We start from the raw sequence: 18,150 nt of genomic DNA on the forward strand, positions 1-18,150 counted from the left end.
CACAATTCTCACGATATTATTCTTGGTATGAGTGAATGTAATAAATTCTGAAATTGCCTTGATACAATCATGCATATAGTGTCTCACAAAAGTATGTGAAAATAATATATTTTTAGTAAAAAAAAACCGAAAACATTTTTGATGTGAAAAAATGATTTTTCGAAACTTTATTATCACTTTAAAATTTGAATTTGGACTTAAAATAAAGCACCAAACTTGTTTTGAACATCATTAAGAACTTAACCACTTTAAGTACTCGACAAACCAGCATAACAAAAGTATTCGGAAATTTTGTTTCCATAATGCCTTGTAAAAGTCCCATTATATTAGCTGGCCTTCTAGGTTTTAAGTTGTGGCAGATATAAGAAAATAATCAAAAGAAATAATATAAGAAAGAAAGAGAAAATTTTAAGAAAATCAACGTACTTTAGTTCCAGAAATTAATTAAATGCTTACTCCCTATGCTGGACTACCTGCCAGCGATAAAACTGTAAGTAGGACGTTTGGAACTGCTGTTCAACATTTTTGGACATGATTGTGGCAACTAAGTTTAGCGAAAACAAGTAAGGAAGGGCAAAGTTCGGGTGCAATCCAACATTATATACTCTTGCAACCTGCAAAAATCAAAGCAAGGGAAATATCTTAAGGTGAAAAACATTGACCGGAGGGTCGGAATCCTCATACACTGACCGACATATTGGACATAAGGACTTTTCAGTTCCTTTTCCTTTCACATTAAAACTTAATTTTTGAGTTTAGATAAAAGTAAAAACTACAATACAGTTATTAAACAATATATTTTAATAATAATAAATCTTTCTTCTATCAATATTTTTCTTAAGTTTTCGAATATTTTTGTAAGGCACTGTATATTATAAATATGTATTGTTTTGAATTTGATATGCGTTTCCTTTTCGTAATTTTATAAGAGATTCTTAGTAATATTTCCGCGCGTAGTAGCAATACGAGCATTACCGATATAAATACTCACTTGACCGAGCATTTGCTTTCACAGTTGTGTACTCTACTTTCGCTGCAGTACACGGTAGTCGGAAAGCCGCTTAAGCAAACGTGTTAATCAGTATTAAATATAAATTGTATTACAAACAATGTGGAAAGTTAAATTCTTCTTAATAATATTACTTTTCTTTGTGAACTGCATACGAGCTGATGATGATGAAGGTAAAATAATATTGCCTATAAAAAAGCATGCCACAAATATTAAGAAGTGAAAAATGTGAAATTAGAAACTTGCTGAAAATAATTTGTACCATAATTTTGGTTACGTAAAAATTGATAAACTAACTTACAAGTGCCAGTTATTCATTTTTACAGCATGATCTCATGTTTTAGTGCAAACAGTTAAAGAATTGGTTCCGAAAAATTTGTGAGCGGGGTTATGAATCGTTTAAGTCCATTACAACTGGTCGTTGACCGTGCGGTTTTGAGCACAATTTTCGAAATATTTGTCAGGTTATGGATAATGTAATTTTTTTTTTTAATTTGTGTATGTGTGCTTCCGTTAAAATTTCATCGAGGCACACAACAGCTGCCGAGAAAAAATGCTGCAAATAACTTTATCAACGTGCCTGGAAACGATTCCTCAGTTTGATGTTGCAAATTATGCTTTATTGCTTTAGAGGATTCTGTTTTGAAGATGATTTTGGGCAAGTGGCGGCTGCCTCGAATAAACATCAGCCGAGAGCCCTAACTTTACATCACTTCTGGCAGTAATGGAACCGCATGTCAGCATAAAACATCCGAATATTTTAATATTCTCTTACAAGGTGTAAATCGTCTCGGGTTAATCTGCGATGACAAACAACTTCTTATAACCCCACAATTATAGACCAGCCGAGTTATGTCGTACAATCTTGGAAGACACAATAAAGGCCCACGACGGGGCTCAGCTAAAGTTGCCATCAATAAATTGATTGTTTTATTGACTGTGTAGCTGTCTTATTGGAACCAAAAGATGTCCCCATCAATATTTTTCAATTTATGCACAAAAAATATGCAAAGTTCCTCAATAGAAATCGTAAGAGATTTTATAATGTTTTTTCAAGTAGTTGGAAGTGGGATTGGCATTTTTTATATAATATATAAAACGTATTCCTGCTAAGTAAAGATCAAGCAAGCTATGCCCAGCTGGATACATACTATAGAATCGTACAAACTTGCGATATATAGCTGGATACATACCATACAGTCGTAGAAACATACGTTCTCACAGACGCGAAACGGCCGAACAGCAAATTCATTTCATTCTTTTACATACATACATACATACATACATATAAGTGTTGAGCTCAGTAGATACTGGGGACTGTGGTTGTGGTGCTCAGCACAAGTTTATTTCCTTTGAAATCGGTTGAAAGCTAATGATAACGAGTTTAAGGAACTTTATCAAATATTATGATGACTTTAAATATCGTACAAATGTTAAAATTTCGGAAGCTTGTATCTGCCGCTCTTAAGGTCATATAATTCTAATACATACTAAAGTTATATATATAAAGTTTTTCAAGGTGCTTCCAAAGTAAACAGGCCTTAAAAAAAAAACAGAACAAATGGTTTTTTCGGCAAAATAATTTTATTTTATTCAAAACTAGAGGATTGGATCCGTCCACGCTTCACTGTGGCTGATACATAGATAATACTAAAACTCCCATCTGTATGATTTCTATTATTTGGATTATAACTATTTGTTAATAAGATATAGCATTTTTGTGAATCAACTTGTGTTAGTTTACAAAACAAATGGATCATAAAGCTTTTCGTGTGAGAATAAAGCATTGTTTTTTGGGGGAAAATACTATTGAATTTGGGCTCAAGGAAATCCACCGTTGAAAAGATATTTGCTAAGCTGGAAACTGGCGAATTGAGCACCGAGGACAGTGATGCTTTAAAGATTCGAAAGCTATGTGCAAAGTGAGTGCCTCGCAAGTTCATAATCCAATAAAAACAACGAATAACTGATTCTGAGATGTGTTTGAGCGCTCTTTAATTGTAGTAAAACCGAATTTTTGCGTCGGTGTGTGACAATATAAGCATAGCTCCATCATTTCCCACTGGAGTCCAATCGACTGTCGTTCTAGTGGACTGCACATGATGAACTAGTGGAAAGAAGAAAAAGTCTGATGGAAAAGTTGTGACACCAGTCTTTTTGATTACTGACCCAGTTATAATCCATTGCACTGCGTATTTGGTTGCAGTTCTTTTCTACTATTCCAAATACTTAGCAATTGTATTAGTTTTGAGGAAGAATCTGTTTAAAATTGTACGCATATATATATTCAAATGATTTCTACAAACATGAATTTTGAACAAATGCTTATTATTTGAAATATAATTTTGTATTTATGAGTTGTATTATATCTTAACATAAAGAGATAAAAAAGTATCCTATGTCCTTACCCTGGTTCTAAGACACCTCCCCACCAATTTTCAGCCTAATCGGTTCAGCCGTTCTTGAGTTATAAGTGGTGTAACTAACACAACTTTCTTTTATATAATTGTATATATGTAGATAGTCTCCTTCTGCTTCAATGCAGCTTTTTGTACGGTCCAAAAGCATGCCGAACGAGTGTTTTATCTCGTTGGCCGGTATGGCCGCCAGTATGACGGTGCAAGCCTTTTGAATGGCCTCTACGTTTGCATAACGCTTTCCTTTCATGGGCAAATGCATTTTTCCGAAAAGAAAGAAGTCGCACGGTGCCATATCAAGTGAATACGGGGAGTGGTTAATGATTAAGATGTGATTTTTGGTCAAATAATCGGTCACAAGCGTCAATCGATGAGACGGCGCATTCATCTTCTCGATATTTGTGCGGAACAAACCGTGTACACATCTTTCGTAAGCCCAAATGTTTGATCAAAATGCGATAAATCGATGTTTTGAGGATGTTTAATTCCATTTCCATGAATTTCAATACTAATTTCGGCTGATTTTTGATGAATTCACGCACATTTCCGATGGAATTTCCGGTGATCACGGATTTTGGTCCACATGTTGTTCGTCATTTATGTCCTCACGACCACTTTGAAAACGTTGAAACCACTTGTGCCCTCTGCTATGGAATAGGCAATCATCGCCATAAACATGCTTCATTAATTGAAACGTTTCGGTCAAAGATTTACCAATTTTAAAACAAAATTTAATGTTAGCTCTTTGTTCGAAGCTCATTTTCGCACCGATAACACAAACATACTGACACTTAAAACACAATAACTTCACAGATTCTAACGCATTAGTCGACATATAGATGGTGCCACGGGGGAAAATAGATTCAAAAAGATTATGTCTTCTTTGGAACGCACCTTGTAGTTTAAAAACCAAAAAACACACTTTTGAAGCACTTCAAACTAAAAAGTGAAAAATAAGTAATTTGGAAACTGGAAAGTATCAAAATTTGAGGGCAACAAAAAAATATATTTTGCTTTTGCAGAGCTCAGTTATTTTATGATTTATTATAAAATTAATTTTTCAGAATTTTTTTCGGCTGCACCGAAGCTAATATACCCTTCATAGGTGCATTTCTCTTAGTAACTATGAGTTTAAGTAAATCTGCAGACGTAACCGGCCAGTGGTTTTCATCCAAAGGAAAATATTTTACTAGTTCTTTTTAGCCAGAATAACAAGCCCTTGATTCTGATCGCTCGGAAACTACATTGTTGCCTTTGAAAATAATCTATACCAAATTTCGTGAATAAATCTTGTCAAATGTGAAAGTTTTCCGTACAAGAACTCGATTCCGATCGTTTAGTTTGTATGGCAGCTATATGTTATAGTGGTCCGATATCGGCAGTTACGAGAAATGAGCAGCTTCATGAAGAGAAAATGATGTTTGCAAGCCTCTTCAAATTTCAAATCATTCGATCAAGCCATCTTTGTGATACGATGGAGTTTGAACGACACAGTTTTGATAAAAACATGTTTAAAGTTCCAAGTCAGCCAGTTACCGCTCCACACAGCTCCTTCTTCTAACTGCTGTATCTACATCGCTTTACTACCGTATTCTAGACATGTTAAGAAATCAATCAATAAAAAAGAAAGCCGATTTCGTGAGCCCATCACATGGGATGACCCTCTTAACCTTTTGAGGAATTAAAAAAATACAAAGATTTGGCTATGCATCGGCCAAAAATGCCCGATTAATTGATCGAAAACTAATGAACTTAGTTTACGGATAACTCCAACTCCTATAAACTACATTTTTATAATGATTATGTATATTATATTTTATTCTAATAAATCTTATGCGAAATATGTATGTCAATCAGTCCATCTTTGCACGCAATATACAAGTATGGCCGACTTTCCACTTGACTTTATTCCGTTGAGAGAACGTCGTTTTTTGATAACAATCTGTAGTTATGCCTTAAATGAAGTATTTCCGTAGCTCCTATATACCTTATACACGAATTTCACTTCCGTTAAACTTAATACCTTATATTTACTATATATAAAATATACTATATTTCGATATGCAAAATATCTAATGAAAATTAAGTGAACGAATAATATTAGATATAATATAGTTTGATGTCGGAAATGTGTAAAATCAGTTCACGAATTACTGCAGCTTCCATAAAATACATACATGCATACGTAAGTTGCCTTTTGTATTTCGGGATAAGAGAACAAAAATAAATATTAATCATCGAAAATCGCTTTATTGTTTTTACAAAATATTCTCCATTGCGATCTATAAACTTCTGCGCGCGTTTGAACCAATTGTCGAAGCACTTTCGCCACTCTGATTGTGATGTCCCCAAACTATGCGTCCTGAACGTTCATTTTTTGTTTTTTTTTTTTGTATGGAAATATTAAGAAATCAATAGGTGCCAAATCAGGACTTTACGGTGGATACCTTATTAAATCGATATTTGAAGTGCTCAAAAATACCGTTGTTTTAGTCGATGTGTGAGACTTCTCAATGTAGAAATGAAGAGTGGATCTGTCGTCGGCGGTTGGATTTCGTGCTTTCTTGAAGGACAACTACTTAGCACAAAAATAGTGGTGTATCACTATTTACTTTCGGGCTCATACGTATAAATCCGCGATTTATCATCCCTAATTTTTTTTAAACATTTCTTTCGACCAATCGCAACGAGTCTTGTTTTAAGCGAACAAAAAATTGTGCGGAATCTCAAGTGAACAATTTTTTCTCCAATCAAATGTTCAAGCAATATTTATTGCATGCTGGTTCCACCAAAGCCCATAGTTGTCTCAATCCCACGATAGGTCACACGACGATCTTGCATCGGTTTGTGCACAACATCAATAGTTTCCGAGACAAGTACTGATTTTGGACGACCTTCACGAAATTTGTCTTGGAATAATCTACGACCTTTATTCGATCATCTCGAACCCCTTTCTTAACTTAATATTCCCGATTAAAAGACTTTTCAATAAGTTTCAATCACTTATCCAAATGCGTGATAATTTTGAAGTTGAGTGTAAATGTTTTCATAAACATAATTTGTGCCTACGTTAGAACCTAATATAAAGATTTGCGATCTCTGATTAGCTTTCTTCTTATAACCTTGGCGTTGAGTTAATATCAGTTATTTCTCATTTGAATTTAGTGAATTGATTTTAATATATGTAAATGTCTCGAACTCAAAGCCAGACCTGGTAATTAAATAAAATGAGTCAATGGCCTATAATATATGTTAATAAGATACCAAATATGATTGTAATCCATTCACGTTTTAGTTGAATAATCAATTTATTTGTAACCCTTTCATACCCTGAACCCTGGTATATTAAGTTTGCCACAAAGTTTGTAACAGCCAGAAAGAACGTCGGAGATCCTACGATCAACCTTATGAGCTGTATCCTAAGTTTTTGAGATATTAATTTGAAATTTTACACACGTCTTTTTATACAAGAAGCTGCTCATTTGGTGGAACCGCTTGATCCAATTCAAGGCCTTGTATGGAAAACATTTCCATTTGACAAGATATTTTCACGAAATTTGGCAATATCATTATCCAAAGTATTGCTACATTTTCCAATCGTTCAGTTCGGACCACTATAGCACATAACTAACTTTGACTGGTTAGAAACAAGATAAAGGTTCGTATTCGTTTTCTTCTTTCTGAAGATTGTTTCACTATATAAGGCGGTGTTAAAACAACTCCTTCTCAGCTTGTTTGTCGATTTGCCTTGGTAGTTTGTGGGCCAAGCCCACAATTTAAAGATTTTCTACCCACATGTTATACACTGATAGCTCTAAATCAAGATTTAATGTATTTGTAATCGAATGAAAATAAATTTAAATAATAATATATTATTTATTTTTTATTTGTAGAAATATGCGATCACGACGAGGGCTTCAACTGTACTGATGGTTCCTCTGTCGACTGTTTGGAAGTATGCAATGGCACAAAGGGTTGTCCAGATGGTTCTGACGAATTCTTGTGGAATGATATCACAAAAAGTCCCTGTCTAAACCAGGAGTGTCCCAATGATCATGTGCAGTGTAATTATGGCGCTTGCATTCCATTAGCGGCCCATTGTGATAACAATTTCGATTGCGCTGACAAATCGGATGAGTGGAAATATTATTGCAACATACATAAAGAGTAATCATTCTTGCTAAAGCTTAAAGTTCTTTCGTGACTTAATTTAATAATTAAATATGTGTGTGTGTTTTTTTCTTGAAGAAATCCTGAAGAATTCAAATCGTGTGAGTCCGGCGATTTTATTCCAAAAAATAAATTTTGTAACGGAGAAATCGATTGCCCTAAAGATCGCAGTGACGAATTTCCACATTTATGCAACTTATGGCCTTGTCCGCTCGATACGCATTACCGTTGCGATTCTGGTGGATGCATTCCTCAAACTAAAAAATGTAATAACATAAAAGATTGTCATGATAATTCAGATGAGAAAGGTTGTAGTACGAGTAGAAATGTAAGAAAAAATCCGGTATCTACAACACCAAGTCAGGGCTGTCTAATTAGACGAGATTCAAATTATTATATAAAAAATGAGCTCGAGAATTATATCATTTATCCTGAGGAACGAGTTCCCGTCAACACACGCATTATTATTAAATGTAGAAATAACTTCGTCTTTCATGGAAACTACTCCGAACAGAGAAGAGTATGTGAAAGACATGGTACATGGAATTCCCCACTACCGCATTGCATAAGTGAGTATAAAGTTATATAATTCGTATGAATTCGTATGTGTGTGTGTATACGAGTATTGGTATCTTTTTGTATCCTGCTTTGTTGTTATGCTTTCGCAACTTGTTGCACAGAGTATAACAGTTTTGCTCTTCTTGACATTTTAGGTACTTTTCAAGCCCCCCGATAGCGAACATGAGAACAGTGACTGAATTTTATCAAAAAAAGTTTTTGAATATAAGAATAAATACCCTAAGGGCACTACTTGTACAAAGTTTTATCCCGATATATTCCGATTTCACAGTATGTAATAGGAATGGCTATGTAACCACACATAACAAATTGGGATAAAATTAGTCGGGTAGTTCTTGAGATACAGGATTTCATCTGCAGGTGGGGGGTGCCAAAGTTACAGATCGTTAAGATAACAAACTGTATTAGTGCTTAGTTCTGACATTTTATATGTTTTTTTAAAAGCGAGAAACTGCTGTCATAAGTTCTCGATTATACTTTAGACTAATGACAAAAGGAAATGCTATAAACGCGAGGTTTGTGCAAGCCTAAACGCAAATTTTGAATTTTCGCGGGTTACCAGTATTCGAAATTCGAATTTTTTGTTGCCTCATATTGGTACTCATATCCCATTCGTATGCAGACAAGGTCAGACATTTTGTATGTTTATAAATATAAAATTCGCGGTACTTTTTAGTAATGAATGATTCTAACCATTCACGCTTTGTCGGAAACTAAACTTCAACTCATTTTCAAGCTTTTTTTTTTTTATTTAATATAAAGTTTTTTCGTTACCTGAACATATTTTTCCATCTTTATAACCCACAAATTGCGAGAGTATAAAAGTTCGGTTACACCGGAACTTATATCATAAGTATCTAGTTCATAAAAAGGTGTGTTCCTTTACTAATTTATTTAAATTTTTTTTCAGAATATTGCGATGAAAGAATCCTAAGCAATAGCAAATCTACAACAGCCCTATGCTCGTTTCAAGGATCGAAGGTTGATTGTAACAAAATAGTACCTGATACGATTGCGAAAGTGTCGTGTGCTGATAGTTATAAAATGCCGGAACAACTAGGGTTCGTATAAAGTATTACCGATCTAATACTATAAGTTCTTATAGACTCTACAGTATTACGATTCTTATGGTTAAAAGGCTGAGAGATACTCAGACTATATAATAATAAAGTATTTTGAAATGTCTTAAAGTATCTTCTCCAGAATTTTGGCGATGTTTACTCGTTTTACTGGCTCTTGAAACTTTTCTGAACAGGATGCATCAGTCGTGTTATCAAAACATTACCAATAGTATTACATTTTTTTGAGGGAAACATTTTGTAGCTCATGCAGTAAGAGTAGCGCCTTCTCTCAAAATTTTTTATTTCATCCAATTAAGTTTATGGCATTATAGGTATTGTACGAGGTGCGTTGCAAAGTAAATAGGACTTAAAAAAAAACAGAAAAAAAGGTTTTTTCGGAAAAATCAATTTATTTTATTCAAAATAGTCTCTTGCTGCTTCAATGCAGTATTTTGCACGGTCCAAAAGCATGTCGAACGAGTGTTTTAGCTCGTATGACGGTGCAAGCCTTTCGAATGGCCTCAGCGTCTGCATAAATCTTTCCTTTCATGGAAAAATGCATTTGTCCGAAAAGGAAGAAGTCGCGTGGTGCCACATCAGGTGAATACGGGGTGTGGTTAATGGCTAAAATGTGATTTTTGGTCAAATAATCGGTCACAATCTGTTCTTCGAATGTTGGATTCTGAGCAATTTTTGGTCGTCAGTCAATTTGTGCGGAACAAACCGTGCACACACCTTTCGTAAGCCCAAGTGTTCGGTCAAAATGCGATAAATCGATGTTTTGGAGAAGTTCAATTTCATTTCCATGAATTTCAATAATGATTTCGCCTGATTTTTGATGAATCCACGCACAGTTTCGATGGAATTTCCGGTGATCACGGATTGTGATTGGCCCACATGTTGATTGTCATTTATGTTCTCACGACCACTTTGAAAACGTTGCAACCACTCGTGCACTCTGCTACGGGATAGGCAATCATCGCCATAAACTTGTTTCATCAAGTGAAACGTTTCGGTAAAAGTTTTACCAATTTTTAAACAAAATTTAATATTGGTTCTTTGTTCGAAGCTCATTTTCGCACCGATAACACAAACATGCTGACACTTAAAACGCAATAACTTCACTTCCAATCTATGAAATGTCATGAAATTCTCACAAGACAATCGGTAAAGATAGCAGATTCTAACGCACTAGTCGACATATAGATGGTGCCACCAGGGTGCGCTACATTCCTGTTTACTTTGGAAAGCTCCTTGTAGCAGAGAACGTTTATCATAGAGAAGGTTCACAGCGCGGAGAACGTAAAAATATTTTTGGCTAACTCGGTTGAGATGAGGAAGTTCTCCACAGCCAGTCCGGCAGGAAAAATCCTAACAGTTGAAACTCCCTCATCTCTGCCGAGTCCCCCTGCGAAAAGTTACGATATCAGAAACGTGAACCTTCTCTATGATAAACGTTCTCTGCTTGTAGTTTACGATATCGCGACTTCATAGTTAGACGACTTCGTTGTTTGAGGTTTTAACTGTACTTCGGCTCTATACTATACAACATGTGCTTTATTATTTTTATACCCTGAGCAGGGTATATTAAGTTTGTCACGAAGTTTGTAACACCCAGAAGGAGTCGTCGGAGACCCTATAAAGTATATATATAAATGATCAGTATGTCGAGCTGAATCGATTTAGTCATGTCCGTCTGTCTGTCCGCCTGTCCGTCTGTCTGTCTGTATATATACGAACTAGTCCCTCAGTTTTTAAGATATCATTTTGAAATTTTGCAAACGTCATTTTCTCTTCAAGAAGCTGCTCATTTGTCGGAACGGGCGATATCGGACCACTAGAACATATAGCTGCCATACAAACTGAACGATCGGAATCAAATGCTTGTATGGAAAACTTTCACATTTGACAAGATTTATTCACGAAATTTGGTGTATATTATTTTCTAAGGCAACAATGTAATCTAATAATGAAATTGATCAGATCGGTTAAGTAAAGCATATAGCTTCCATACAAACTGAACACATGGTTACTAACAAAAATGCACCTGTGAAGGGTATTTAGCTTCGGTGCATCCGAAGTTAACGTTTTTTCTTGTTTTATTTTACTTACTTTGTACATCTTTTTAATCAGCGATTTTGCTTCCTATGAAATGACCTGCAAAACTGATGGAAAATGGAGTAAAAGGAAAGCCAATTGTGAACCGATTTGCGGTCGTTACGCATCAGATAACGCATCAGTAGCTCCATGGCACGTAGGTGTCAAAACAGATTTGAACGAAAGGTGCGGAGGTACTATTGTCTCTCCAAGTATTGTGATAACTGGTGAGTAAAATATTTCCTTCAAATTCCCTAATCTTCGAAAGAATAAATGGGAGCGATTTTGGTATTTGCCTCCAATATTATTAACTTCAATAGAGAGAGATATATCAAAAACGAGTGAATCCACAGTTCAACATATAAAACTGAAGTGTGTCTAAATAGCTGGGTGAATGGGACCGATTTATTCCGCATCCACATTAAAAAATAGCATAATATTAGGAAGCTTTTTTTACCCGATTTTTGATCTCTCGCAACATATTGCTACAGAGTATAATAGTTTTGTTCACTTGCGAGTGGTTTGCATCAACTACAACTAATCGAGATCGATATTTTTTCTTTTTTTTTTTGTTTTATGAGGAGGAAGCATCGAAAGCCTGGGCCCCATGTCAGTGTGGAACTTTAATCCGAACTAAACCTCCTACCGTCCTGTACCGTTCCCCCCGGTACCACCGTCAAGTATTACGTCGGGAGGATGGATGAGTGATACTCATGCGTAATGCATTCAGTTACAAGTTGCATTTACTTGGCCCCACCTCTGTTGGTCTAATAACCCCCCCTGTACATTGTTCGTCGCCAACCCTTCCCGGCACGTCAATGTTAGTGTGTTTGGGTCGTGGTTGTTCGTTACATTTAACGGCTCTCTTCTCCGCCGCTGTTCGCTAGCACGTTGGGATTTCATTACCTTGGCTGCCACTTCGCAAGCAGCTTTCCACTTCTCTACTGATTCGACCATTTGGTTTACCAAGTTATCAGGAGTTGGGTCTACACCGAACACATTTTTTAAGTGTTGCCTCTCGTGATTATATTTCGAGCAATAAAAGAATGTGTCGTTACTTTCGTGTCCGAATCGTTTCAGATATGCTTTGAAGCAGCCATGTCCTGTGAGGATTTAAGTTAGGTGGAAATCTACCTCACCGTGCGGTCTGTTTAGCCATGGATCAACGTTGGGGATCAGTCGGAATGTCCACCGCCCATTTTCGCTTTCCTACCACCGTTTTTTCCAGTGACGATGAGTCTCTGCCCTTGCAATTTCTTTCCGTGTATTATGCGGTAACCTGTCATTTGTAAGACATTGAACTTAAGTACTTAATTGCCGGTTGTGTAGTGATGCTTACTCCCTTTGTGCTGAACGTGGCAACTTCTCGAACTTTTCTGCCAGTAATGAGTACCGCCTCGGTCTTGCTAGATTCAGTCCGTTAGTTTCGAGCCAATCGCTTATTGACGTTATTGTCCTGTTGGTAATCGTAACTATATCGTGTATGTGCTTTGTTATAACCACAACCGCGATATCGTCTGCGAACCCAATGATATGTACGTTTTCCGGTACTTTGAGTCGCAGTACTCCGTCATACATTATATTCCAGAGGAGGGGCCCGAGTATAGATCCCAGTGGCACACCACCGGAGATTTTGTATTTTTTGTAGCCCTGGTTTGTGTTATAGCATAGGGTCCTATCGTTGAAGTAACTGACTATCAGGTTGTAGAGATATGCCGGTACAGAGAAGTTTTTTAACGCCCTTAGTATAGTACTTGGCCATGATGCCGTATTGAAGGCATTTTTGACATCGAGGGTTGCAACCATACAGTATTTGATGGTGCCACCTTTCCATCTTTTCCCACTAATGGCATTTTCCGCCAGTGTCTTTACTAGGGTCACCGCTGCGATTGTTGATCTTGCCTTCCTAAATCCAAATTGCATGCCACTATAACCTCTTCGTTCGTTACTTCTGGTAAGAACTCTACTTGTTGCACCACCGCGATCTCTCGAGGTAGTTGGGGTCGGGTCGGGAAAAGGACTGAAACAATTCTGTCCAGGGTTGTAGAGGAAGTTGGCATTTGACCTCGAATGCGTAGTTTCCCCATTACAGTCTAGTATGCGAGCCCCCAGACATTGTTTTCAGCATCGTCACAGAGTTTCAGAAAACATTTCTGTTTACTTTTTTTGATAGTTTGTTTCAGGAGCTTTCTCTTGGCCTTGAAACTTGCTTGTAGAGAATTGTATTCGTAGATACCACGAGACCTTTGGTATAAGCGTCTTGCTTTTTGGCATTCTTTTCGCAGTTTAGCAATAGTGTCGTTCCACCAGTAAACGGGGGGATGATGATTGCGCCGTGGCAACTTCGACATTGATATGTCGCATGCACTCTTAATGCGCCTCATAATCAATGAAGTCGCCTGGTTGACCGACCGCAAGTTGTCAGGCAGAGTAGCGGGCCCAAAGGCTTCTTTGAAGAGGTCTGGGTCGAATGTTTTGGGTCGCCATGAACTTCTTGTTAGGGTCTGTAAGTAGAGCCATGTTTGCGGAGCATTTACCTCAAATATAATGGCATAGTGATCGCTGAAAGTGTACTGATCGCTAATTTGCCATTGCGATCTACGAACTAAGCTTGAGTTTACGAAAGTAAGGTCTATCATTGATTGTCGGCCGCCTTTGTTGAACGTGCATTGGTTACTTGTATTGAGTAGCTCAAGATCAAGGGAAGCAAAAGCTTCTGGTAAGGCTTTGCCCCTACTATTAGTTCTTTTGCACCCCCATTCAATAGCCCAGGCATTAAAATCGCCAGCTATTACCAATTTAGTCCTACCTCGGGCATCGGCCACAATGCTGTCGATAATATTCTTAAATTCTTCCTCGTTGATGCTGGGGGGTAAATAGCAACTATAAATATATATGTCGCTAACTTTAGCTCGAACAAAGCCGTTAAAAGAGCATATAGACTCCAGTTGAGAGAAGCTAGGGTTACATTTCCATACAGCAGCCTTATTTTTTGTGTCACTTAACCAATCTACACTCCGCCCGGTTTTGTATGGTTCGCTGAGTAATGCCAAGTCGATCTGCTTTTCAGCGATCGTCTGTTTTAGCAGGTCCTATGCTGTTTGACAATGGTTAAGGTTGAGTTGTAATAATCTCATACGACCTGTTGTGCTGCCTTCTTATATACCGGACACCTGACGCTTCCAGTGAAATGCTCAGTTTCTTTGGATCCTGCCTTCAGGCAGAGTAAACATTTCGGCTTATTGGTGCAGTCCTTGACTTGGTGTTCACCTTCGCCACATCGTCTGCAGATCCTAGACCTATCCTCGTTTGTGCACACTTTAGCTGTGTGTCCATAGTCAAGACACCTGAAGCATCGCTGCGGCTGCCTATGTTCCCGAATACGGCAGATTACCCACCCGACTTTCAGCTTTCTACTTTGTAGAAGCCGTCTAGCTGCTTCAACCGGGAGTTTTATGAGTGCAGTTTGAGTGTCTCCGTAAGCCTTTCTTATGCCCTTAATTGCTGAGATCGTCAACTCCTTGTCTCCCAGCTCTCTTTGCAGGGCATAGAGAACCTCTTCCTTACTGGTGATTCCATCCAAGTCTTTACACTCAAGTAGGGCGTTGACGTTTGCTTGGTCGCCAAGGCATTTCATCATATTTTCGTGCGAGTCTGTTGGTATCGCTGTACCACTAGTTGTTGATCGATATAGAGTTATATATTTGTAAATAATTAGGGCGACGAGGCGAGTTAAAATCCGGATGACTTTCTGTCTGTCCGTTTGTATGTGCAAGTAAAAATTGAGATATTGCCATGAAACATTCAGGAGTTTCTGTGTGCGTAAAAGGCTTCCTCTCCTAGGGGCTTACAATGGATGAATCGGCCTCATCCACTTCCCAAATAATACAATTTTATAATCCAACTGATTCTTTCATATTCATGTATACAAATCATACACCCATTAAGATATCATAAGAAAAAATTATGTACACTAATAATGTCATCAATATGCGCAATATAAATGCCCAGATACCGATTATGTGTACCTGAGTACCCATTATGGACTTTTTACCAAAAATACATAACCGACTGTATTAAATTGACCCTAATTGGGTGGAGTTTCAGTAAATTAGCCCTTCTTTGCATGTTATTTATATACTTGTATGCGTTTTTATTGCAGCTCTACATTGCGTCCAATTTGAAGATGATCCAGCTCTTAGCGTCGACAAAGTTGCCGTGATAATTGCGGAGAATTCAGTCAATGTGTCGGAGATCATCGCAGGAGGGTATGTATATGTGAATGTATATAGCTTGTACCAGTAACTTTTATACCAGTTGCCCCCATCATACATAATTGACCAAGCGTTCCTGGCCCAACAACTCTAAAAACTGCTGACGATAGTTTATATACACCCTATCGTGAACAAGTCATTCACTCCCTGAGTTCACTATATAAATCAATTGCTCAGCTGAAAAAAAAGTTTAGCCTTAGCAACTTAGTATAGTTGTGTCAACTTTCATGTCCTTATGTAACAACAACTTTTGTACTACAACATTAAGCGGCTGGCGTTATGCGCCACAGGAAAATTAAGCCTTTTGCTCCGTTTTCCATTACCCTTTTCGTGCTACTGCCGTTGCATGCGGTTGAATTTATGAATTAACTGAATTCTATTAGTTCCGGTTTTCCCAAAGAACTAAATATTAATGTTTCACCATAATTCATGATAAGTGCAATGTGTACAGTTATTATAAATTCTCGGAAATATTCCCTTAACGAACTATTCATTCATCAAACGGTGAATAGTGCTCTGAAGCCGCCACTGCTTTGGGAGCTTTCTTCAGTATTTAAGCGAAGCCGATGCCTTTTTAAGCCCGTTCATACAAATTTATTGTAACGGGTTTTTCAATAAGATCGCAACAAAAGTTTCTTTATATAAAACATAAACGGTTTGGGATATCAATGAAATTATTCGACTTCTTTTGCATGGCCGCCAAGGGCACGCTTGTGGAAGTCCAGACCCTGAACCTAATTTTCGACGATTTTCAGACATAAATCGGCCAATACTGCTACAATTTCACGTTCGATATTCGTACGAAGTCCATCAATCGTCGCTGGCTTGTTGGCAAAGACCATAGACTCGACGTAGCCCAACAGGAAATAACACGTTTTCCAAACTTGGTTTACAATAAATCGATTATGACATTCGCTGTATAGCTTGTGGCGCCATCCTGTTGGATCCACATATTGTCTAAGTGTTCGGTTATCATTGAGCGGTAGTGATTCCCGTTCACAGTAACGTGCCGGTCACGATCATCACCGAAGAAGTACGGCCCAATGACGCCACCGGTCCATAAACCGCACCAAACCGTAATTTTTTCGGGATGCAATGGTGACTCACAGAGGAGATACGAATGTATTGTTAAAGGAATAAAAAAAATCATTGTTATCTCAAACCGTTTTTTTTTTTATTAAAAAAAAACTTTTGTTGCGCTCTTATTGGAAAACCCGCTCTTACCTGTATAATTGAGGCCACTCCGAACTTTGGTAGTAAATTTTAAAAATTTCGATTCGTTTTTGATCATATATCTTTTCATGATAAAATGACATACTTTACTGAAGAGAAATGTCGAAAGAGCTAGAAAAATGTGTCGTCTTTTGATGTTCCTTTCGGTCTACTTTTGTAGCATTCCTATTGAAAACCCTTCACCATGTATTTTAAACAATTTTGTGGAGACATTTCGAAAGCACATACTTTTAGTATTAAGCAACTACCTGATCATTTCTATCTAGTACTTCTGGTTAATGTTTCTCAAAAATTTTTCTCACTTCAGACAAATCGATGTTGCCCTACTAAAACTAAGCGAAATACTTACTTTGAGTAAGAGTATAAGACCGATATGTATAACTGAGAGCGTATACATTGCAAGCTCCACAAAAGCATTTCTTCATGGTTGGCCGAAAGATACAAACAAAGTCACAGATGTATTTTATAAAACCGAACTGGATGTATTGCCTCCTCATAACTGCGGCGCCAATTTGAATGGAACGTATATTTGTGTGCGCCCTGCATATAAACTTGACAGAAATGAAACGCTGTGCGAAGGAGATAGTGGAAGCGGGATCATTGCCGAAAGCGACGGCGTGAACTATATAATTGGCATACTCAGTTTTAAGCCCGGCCGCAATGTAAAATGCACAAACGAGCCTATTGTGGCCGTCATGTTTAACCAAATACCAGACTCACTGAAAACTGGGATTAGCTCGGACAAAGAACCCTTGTTTGACATGAATCTATCCATGTAAATGTAGAAATCTAATAGCAATGTAAAAATTTCGAAAGTAAAAGAAATAAATACATGGAGTAGCTGTACCTCGGTGTGACCGGCGGTTTATTAGGAAAACAAATTGAGTATTAAAAGTAAAAATAATAAATATTCTCATTTTGAAAAGCAAAATAATTTTAATTTGAGTTTTGGAAAGATTAATTTACAAATTTTGATGACTGGCAGGACGGGAGATTTGATTCAACTTATGTAATTGTTTTTCCTGTCGGGACGTAGAGAGCTAGAAATCATTTTATTGCAGCACAGCCCGTAAATAATATTACGACGTTTATTGCTTTTTGCTTAAAAAAAGAGTAACTTTGTGCGTATTACAGGGTTTCGGGCTAACAATACCGTCTCTCCTTTGGCTCTTTTAATAAGAATGGTGGCCTGGACGATGTACCGTCACAAAGTCCAGGTTACGCATTAGCATGACAGACACACCGACCTCGAGAAGCATTTGTGCGAAGAATCCAGACATCTGATCATTAAAGTGCTTTGCCTTCATGAT

At 37.3% G+C, this 18,150-nt stretch overlaps 1 protein-coding gene across 1 annotated transcript; it reads left to right on the forward strand.

Annotated features, from left to right (window-relative positions):
* The first annotated feature begins 1,023 nt into the window (after positions 1-1,023).
* LOC126765112 (modular serine protease-like) lies at positions 1,024-17,848 on the forward strand. The gene is made up of 7 exons (XM_050482728.1): positions 1,024-1,182; positions 7,320-7,593; positions 7,675-8,165; positions 9,086-9,236; positions 11,370-11,560; positions 15,496-15,601; positions 17,148-17,848. The coding sequence occupies exons 1-7, from the start codon at positions 1,110-1,112 to the stop codon at positions 17,617-17,619; spliced, it is 1,758 nt and encodes a 585-aa protein (XP_050338685.1). The 5' UTR covers positions 1,024-1,109; the 3' UTR covers positions 17,620-17,848.
* Positions 17,849-18,150: the final 302 nt, after the last annotated feature.

The sequence above is a fragment of the Bactrocera neohumeralis genome, chromosome 2 (assembly GCF_024586455.1).
Source record: "Bactrocera neohumeralis isolate Rockhampton chromosome 2, APGP_CSIRO_Bneo_wtdbg2-racon-allhic-juicebox.fasta_v2, whole genome shotgun sequence".
Taxonomy (NCBI): Eukaryota; Metazoa; Arthropoda; class Insecta; order Diptera; family Tephritidae; genus Bactrocera; species Bactrocera neohumeralis.

Bases quoted from the DNA above. Each gene is read 5' to 3' on its own strand.
- LOC126765112 (XM_050482728.1), top strand. From the start codon at position 1,110: ATGTGGAAAGTTAAATTCTTCTTAATAATATTACTTTTCTTTGTGAAC. The intron at 7,594-7,674 runs GTAATCATTCTT...TTTTTCTTGAAG, and splicing joins TATTGCAACATACATAAAGA to AAATCCTGAAGAATTCAAAT. The intron at 11,561-15,495 runs GTGAGTAAAATA...TTTTTATTGCAG, and splicing joins TCCAAGTATTGTGATAACTG to CTCTACATTGCGTCCAATTT.